Source organism: Physeter macrocephalus, chromosome 11, assembly GCF_002837175.3.
Source record: "Physeter macrocephalus isolate SW-GA chromosome 11, ASM283717v5, whole genome shotgun sequence".
Lineage (NCBI taxonomy): Eukaryota > Metazoa > Chordata > Mammalia > Artiodactyla > Physeteridae > Physeter > Physeter macrocephalus.
The window spans coordinates 107,266,883-107,274,332 of NC_041224.1; the positions used below are offsets into that span (position 1 = coordinate 107,266,883).

Below are 7,450 nucleotides of genomic sequence, written 5' to 3' on the forward strand. Positions count from 1 at the left end.
GAGCACAGGCTCCGGACGCACAGGCTCCGCGGCCATGGCTTACGGGCCCAGCCGCTCCGCAGCATGTGGGATCTTCCCGGACCGGGGCACGAACCCGTGTCCCCTGCATCGGCAGGTGGACTCTCAACCACTGCGCCACCAGGGAAGCCCCTCGTCAGCATTTTAAAAGCTAGACAGAGATTCCCAGCACTAATCAACTTCGTGGTAGACTCCTCCATGGCCTAAGACAGTATACAAGGGGCAATGGTGAGATGGAAGCCTTAGCCTCAGTGTTATACTGGAGCAGCACCCTCTATTTCCCTCTCCTTGGCAAAGTTCCTTATGACCTTTTCCCTCAAGAGGATCGTACCTTTCAGACCCATTGAATCTCTTGTCATTGGTGATGTGGTTATGCACATTGTGGACCAATTTCTAGGGGAAACAAACAAACAAACACAGAATCAAGCCAGGAGCAAATATGATGAAACCCTCCTCTGGTCCCTAGGCACTGTCCCTATGGGGTTCTCTGCCTGAATCCTGCCCATAGTCTAGGTACCATTTCTGTTGATGCCCTTTCTTAGCCAGAGAGCCGATCCAAGTTCGTATTTCTAATGAACCCTCCCTTTCTTTCCTTTTCATTTAATTTGTGTGGAGTCTCCAGGATTACCCCTGGTCTTACTTTTGCTCCCAGGGAATATGATCACTACAGTAGATGGTTTCAAACACTTCCACAAACATACTCCTAATAGCAAGGAGACAGCAAATATACACCAGGGCTACTGCAAGTGGACATTTCTTTTTTTTTTTAATTTTAATTTTGTTTATTTCTTTTTGGCTGTGTTGGGTCTTCGTTGCTGCACGCGGGCTTTCTCTAGTTGCGGCGAGCGGGGGCTACTCTTTGTTGTGGTGCGCAGGCTTCTCATTGCTGTGGCTTCTCTTGTTGCGGAGCACAGGCTCTAGGCGTGTGGGCTTCAGTAGTTGTGGCACGCGGGCTGCAGAGCGCAGGCTCAGTAATTGTGGCGCACGGGCTTAGGTGCTCTGCAGTATGTGGGATCTTCCCGGACCAGGGATCGAACCCATGTCCCCTGCATTGGCAGGAGGATTCTTAACCACTGCGCCACCAGGGAAGTCGCTACCTTTGCTTATACACCTTTAATGATGGGTTCTCACTAGTTTTTGACTCAACTACTATTGAACATCTCTAATTGTTAAAAAATTTTGCCTCAGGGGCTTCCCTGGTGGCACAGTGGTTAAGAATCCGCCTGCCAATGCAGGGGACACGGGTTGGAGCTCTGATACAGGAAGATTCCACATGCTGCGGAGCAACTAAGCCCAAGCGCCACAACTACTGAGCCCACGTGCCACAACTACTGAAGCCCGCGCACCTAGAGCCCGTGCTCCGCAACAAGAGAAGCCACCACAATGAGAAGACCATGCACCGCAATGAAGAGTAGCCCAAGCTCGTCGCAACTAGAGAAAGCCTGCGCACAGCAACAAAGACCCAGTGCAGCCAAAAATAAATAAATAAACAAAATTTTGGGCTGCAGAGCGCAGGCTCAGTAATTGTGGCGCACGGGCTTAGGTGCTCTGCAGTATGTGGGATCTTCCCGGACCAGGGATCGAACCCATGTCCCCTGCATTGGCAGGAGGATTCTTAACCACTGCGCCACCAGGGAAGTCGCTACCTTTGCTTATACACCTTTAATGATGGGTTCTCACTAGTTTTTGACTCAACTACTATTGAACATCTCTAATTGTTAAAAAATTTTGCCTCAGGGGCTTCCCTGGTGGCACAGTGGTTAAGAATCCGCCTGCCAATGCAGGGGACACGGGTTGGAGCTCTGATACAGGAAGATTCCACATGCTGCGGAGCAACTAAGCCCAAGCGCCACAACTACTGAGCCCACGTGCCACAACTACTGAAGCCCGCGCACCTAGAGCCCGTGCTCCGCAACAAGAGAAGCCACCACAATGAGAAGACCATGCACCGCAATGAAGAGTAGCCCAAGCTCGTCGCAACTAGAGAAAGCCTGCGCACAGCAACAAAGACCCAGTGCAGCCAAAAATAAATAAATAAACAAAATTTTAAAAAAAATTTGCCTTAGATGCTCCTAAATCTGACCCCAGTTTTGCCCTAACAGCACCTGAAGTATTTGAAGACAGCTTCCATGTACTCTCCAAGTCTTTTCTTATCCCATCTAAACACCAAGTCTGTCAACCATTCCTCATGACACAGTTGCCAGACAGACTCCTCATGAAACTACGAGCCTCTCCGGTTTGCCAGTGTCCCTCTTACAACATGGCATCTGGAACTGAATCTAACTCATCTGTTGAGGTCTGGCCAAAGGGAGCATTACTTCCCCGAGTAGAACTCTATACTTCTAGGAATGAAACCCAAGATGCTGTACCTCTCTTAGCAAGCCCATCCCTACTCTCAGTGTCACAGGGTTCATTCATAGTGAGCTTGTAGTCAACTCAAGTCCATTTTTCACATGGATTACTATCTCCACCATTCTGCAACTGTTTTTTTTTTTTTAACTTTAATGTAGGATTTTACATTTCTTCCTATTAAATTTAGTTTTATTGTTTCTGATTATATTTTCATCCCAAGGTCCCTCAGTCAGTGGAAATTACCCAGTCCCAAACTGATGGGATGCTGATCTCAGGATTTCAGCTTCATATTAAAAAATGCCCAATTTATGCTCCTATACCCCTATGGCTGACTGACCATATCAACTTAGGAAATTACTGTTAACTCTTTATGGCTAGGGTCTCCAATCTATAAAAAAGACTGTTGTACTAGCTTCATATTTGATATAGTTATTTTACCTCTTAGAAGTCCAAACTTGAAAAAATCACAAAAGATGGGTAAATGCTTCAGAAAGAATTTGAAAGAGTTGCAGAAAAAAAGAAAAGAAAAAAAAAAAGTAGGGTGGGGGAGTTGCATAGCTTCCAATTCAAGTGGCTTGGAAGAGATCAGCTGATAAAAATCCAACCAAGCTTGAAATGGAAAGGGAAAATACTCTAGACAATAATAAGCATTTAAACTGTAAAGGCTGCTGGCTCACCTACCTCCTGAGTGAGCTAAAAATGAATAATTTCCCCAATGGGTGGCTGGGATCTTCAGCAGTCCAAGGAATTAAGATTCTGATTTGGTCCTTTTGGATCCCTAGCAGCAACCCACAGCAGCTTCATCAGATTGGAGAGATGCCTCTCTCATTCCTTCCCGGAGCTAAAGGTTGGAACAGTGAAGATCTGCAACTATCCCTCTCCCTCTAAACCCACAGACTAATACAAGAACATTTTATATCTTTCTCTGTGACGGGCAGCAAGACTCCCTGACTGGTCCTCTTGCTCCTCTTCAAGCACTATAACACAGAGCAGGATGACTGAGAATGCTGTCCTCCCAGAAGGTCCCATGCTGAGCTCTCCAAAGGGCAGGAAGAAGCCAGGCCTCATCACTAGACCTCTCGCTGGAGGCAGTAGGCACTAGAGGAATGGAACTGATCAAAAATCCTGATTTTATGCAAATTTTAATTATCACACATTTATTCACAACTTAAGCACTATGAATTTTTGGGAAATCCCTTGAAATGTACTTCTAGGTATAAGCCTCCATTTCTATCACTGGCAACAACAGTGCCCTCTTGGGCCAGAAATCCATGACAGAGAAATTAAACCTAGTCCCTGTTCTTTTTTTTTTCTTTTAATATTATTTATTTGGCTGCACCTGGTCTTAGCTGCAGCACACGGGATCTTCATGCGGCATGCGGGATCTTTAGTTGTGGCATGCAGGATTTTTTTTTTTAGTTGCGGCATGCAAACTCTTAGTTGCAGCATGTGGGATCTAGTTCCCTGACCAGGGATCGAACCCAAGCCACTTGCTTTGGGAGCACGGACCACCAGGGAAGTCCTCCTATTCCCTGTTCTTGATAAGTGACATGTCACTGAACATAACCAAAATTTGAAATGAAGGTTAGAAACCAGTTGATACTGATTATGAATGGTGTCTTCTGGAAGGGAAATTAAAAAAAAAGAATCTGTCAATGTAAAAACAAATCAAATGAAAGGCAGAGTAAGAGTAGGATCTCTTAGAAAAAGAAAGAAGTAATATGAATAAAGGAGGTATAAATGGTAGTCAGCTGTTTTCAGTCTTTACTAAGACTGTAACAAGGAGAAATGAGTTCTATACTATGGTGAGATTTTGCTGGATGTCAGTGGTGACCTCCACTCCTAACCAGAACCCTCAAGTTACCTCATCAGCCATTATCCAGAGAATGGAGACCCATTACTGTCAATGGGAACACGATACGGCTAAAGAACATCCCCATAGTTATCAGAAAGATGTTTTGGGCGACAGAGCTGATCCAAAGGTCTGTGGTCACCCTAAAACAGGGTTTCTCAACCTCGGCACTATTGACATTTTAGGCTGGATAATGGGGGTGTTGGGGGAGACATCCTGTACACTGTAGGATGTTTAGTGATGTTCCTAGGGCTCCGAGCCACTGCAAGGTTTCAGGCAGAACCGGATCATATCAGTACCTTCCCTGCCAAGTGCTCTGAGAATCACTAGAATCTCCAAACCTTTTATACCTGAGCTGAGTGTCTAGTGGCCCTCTGCATCTTTGGGGTATGGGGCCACCTCAGGACACCTGGGCCTTTCTGCCCAAGGGGACCCTTGCTACTTGCCCTGAACGCTGGTAATTTGCAGGCAGTTTCCAGTGCTACTCTGCAGTAGCTATTGCTGCAGTCAATCTGCTTAACCCCTTAAGGATCTTCCCATCAGGATTACGAGATCACCAGGAGATATAATTATATAATTATATATATGATATAATTCCCTTATCTTTAAATGGAAGATATCAATCTATCTGGAAAAACCTAAAAAAGTTCCACTGATAGCAGAGGGGCTGCCTGTCCCTGGGCTAGGGAAGAGTCTGTCTCCTTCTTGCCCCTCCCACTCCAGCAGGCTTCAGGATACCATTGAGTCGATATGGGACGTTTAAAATCAACCCACATTTCCCTCTTCACTTATCTCTCCAGACTGAAGAAAAATGTGTAGAAATTGAGCTCACTCACAGAGAGGACCAGATCCCGCTTGCGCCTGGAGTTCTTCTGCCCACTCCCTCTGGTCCTGCATGGGGAAGCAGTAAATACTAGAGAGTGTCTCAGCTCCCCAGTTCCCCCAGGGCCTGATTCTTCCAAGGCACCTTCCAGGGCAGCAGCAGCACTGAGCATGTCCTCGGGGTGGGGCGGGGGCAGCTTGGTTCCGTTTTCCGGCCCTGTCTCTGAGGTTGTCCGCTGGATCGCCAGTTGTGTGGCTGGTGAAAGCTGCTTGGCATAAGCAGGGGCCAGCACCCGCTGCACTGCACCCTCAGAGGCCACATAATCATCCACCAGCTAAGAACATAAAAAAGAATAGCCTATTAGCCAGCCAGGCTTACGGGAACCTGATCAACCATCATTCATTATCCAAGTATAATGAACAGGGAGTGTGGGCAAATATTTCTGTGGGTACGGGGCCTCTCATGTTGGGTCATTATCATAGGACTGATTATACAGAGAAGGCATGTTTCTGACGCTTTGTGAGTAGTCATTTATGCTTTGTGCTTGAGTATAGGAAATGTAGCTAGGTAAGTGTTTTGCCTGAAAGGAGTTGAGGGAGGAAGTGATGACAAGAAAAGAAAACCAAGCAAGAGAAGGAGCAAGAAAATAAGATAACAATAAAAAGGAGAAATATAGGAGCAAAGGAGGGAGATATAAAGTCGGAAATCTCTAGAGAGGCTAGCACTGCCTCCCCGACCCCGCCCTTTTCCCTTTGCGGGACCAGTGTGTGCCCTCACCTTGATCCTGCCCCGGCCACATCCGACTGCCACTGCCCTGACACCTGCTTGCCTGCCTGTGCCCTCACTCAAGGACAAACAGGGTAGGGGAAGGATGGAGGGAGGAAGGGGGAGAGAGAGAGAGAGAGAGTGAGAGGAAAGAAGAAAGGAGGGGGAGTTTTGCAGCCAAGAAAACAAAACAGTGAAAGTGAGGGAAAAAAAAACACAAAAAGAAGTGGGGGAGGAGGCTGAGATTTATAGACCTGTGAGCTGCTTTCTGTGCTGTGAAATCTAATTCCATCCTGTCGGCTTGGAAGCCTACCCTGCCAGAAAGAACCACAGCTCAGGGCACTGCCTGGCCTGGTACCTCCGTGCCTCCTCCCACCTTCCCAGCTCCTCCTCCAACAGTCCCAAACCAAGGAGAGTCCCTGGCGGGGCACAGCCCGGGGCGAGCCGCGGGGCCATCACCCACGCACGTGGCTAGGCCTCGGGGGAGCAGTGACCAGTTGCAGTGTGACACAACTGGTCACATTCCTCAGATCCAGCAGATGGGCTGGGAGTCTCATCCCTCCCATCAACCCTGTGTGTTCTGCGGCTCTACACTTTGCTGGGTGTCTGGGTCTCGTGGTGGCAGGGAGGAGGAGGAGGAGACAGGGCAGAGGGAGGATGCTCTGGAGGAGAGGGTGCAGGAGAGCTGACAGACCTCCCACTGTCTCTCAAGTGGCAACACATCTGTTAGTTTCCCATCTCTGAGATCTCTAGAGTTGCTCCATCTCCTTTCCATACTTCCATGTGTGAAACTACTGCTGCAGTTTTTACTCTCCTCAGCCAGGATTTTCCTGCTCATATGGCCCTGAGCAGTAAAGAAGCTGAAATAGCACAGTGTACTTCTTTGTCTTTTCCTGCTCACAAAATAGGCCCGCTCGCTTCCCTCTTTCTCCCTACATGTTATTATCCTCTTACTGTTAACTCTCAACTCTCATTTCTGTTCCTCATTTTTATTTCCTCTCCTCTACCTCCCTCCCACCTTACCTCATTTTCTCTCTCTTGCATCAATTCTCCTCCCATTTAGGCTCACCTTTCTCCTCTGCTCTTGTTTTCCACTTTTTCTCCTTCCCTTCATTTCCGCCTGCCTCTTTCCTTCCCTACACCTGTCGGCTATTATCTTTGTCCTCTCCCTCCCACTTTCCCTTCTCTCTCTCCCCGCCTCTGCCTCTCTCTCCTCACATCCCCATCTCTCTCTTAGTCCTGAATTCCTCTTGGCAAGCAGAGGGCCCGTGATCAAATATGAATGAGCCGTCTGTGCTCGGCAGGCATCCTCGCCAGGAGAGGCAGAACCCACCGAGCAGCCAAGGCAGCTGTGGAGAAGGTGCCATGCAGAGCAACAGAGAGGGAGGGCAGTACCACTGGCCCAACACCACTCACGCCAGAAAATGACCTTCTGCCGGAGAGGCCACGGTACCAAAAAAAATCCCCCAAAAACAAAAAAACAAAAAAACCAGGAAGGGGCTTTCCTGGTGGCGCAGTGGTTGAGAATCCGCCTGCCGATGCAGGGGACACGGGTTCGTGCCCCGGTCCGGGAAGATCCCACATGCCGTGGAGCGGCTGGGCCCGTGAGCCATGGCCGCTGAGCCTGCGCGTCCGGAGCC

The 7,450-nt window shown here is 48.3% G+C and overlaps 1 protein-coding gene across 1 annotated transcript in view; it reads right to left on the minus strand.

Moving 5' to 3' along the window:
- The window catches only part of C11H14orf93 (chromosome 11 C14orf93 homolog), a 12,180-nt gene that overhangs the window by 3,414 nt on the left and 1,316 nt on the right, over positions 1-7,450 (minus strand). The window contains exons 2-3 of the mRNA XM_024117683.3: positions 5,059-5,379; positions 350-411 (exon numbers count right to left, since the gene is read on the minus strand). Of these exons, the coding sequence (XP_023973451.1) occupies positions 350-411; positions 5,059-5,379 (383 nt within the window). The remainder of the gene's footprint in view (positions 1-349; positions 412-5,058; positions 5,380-7,450) is intronic.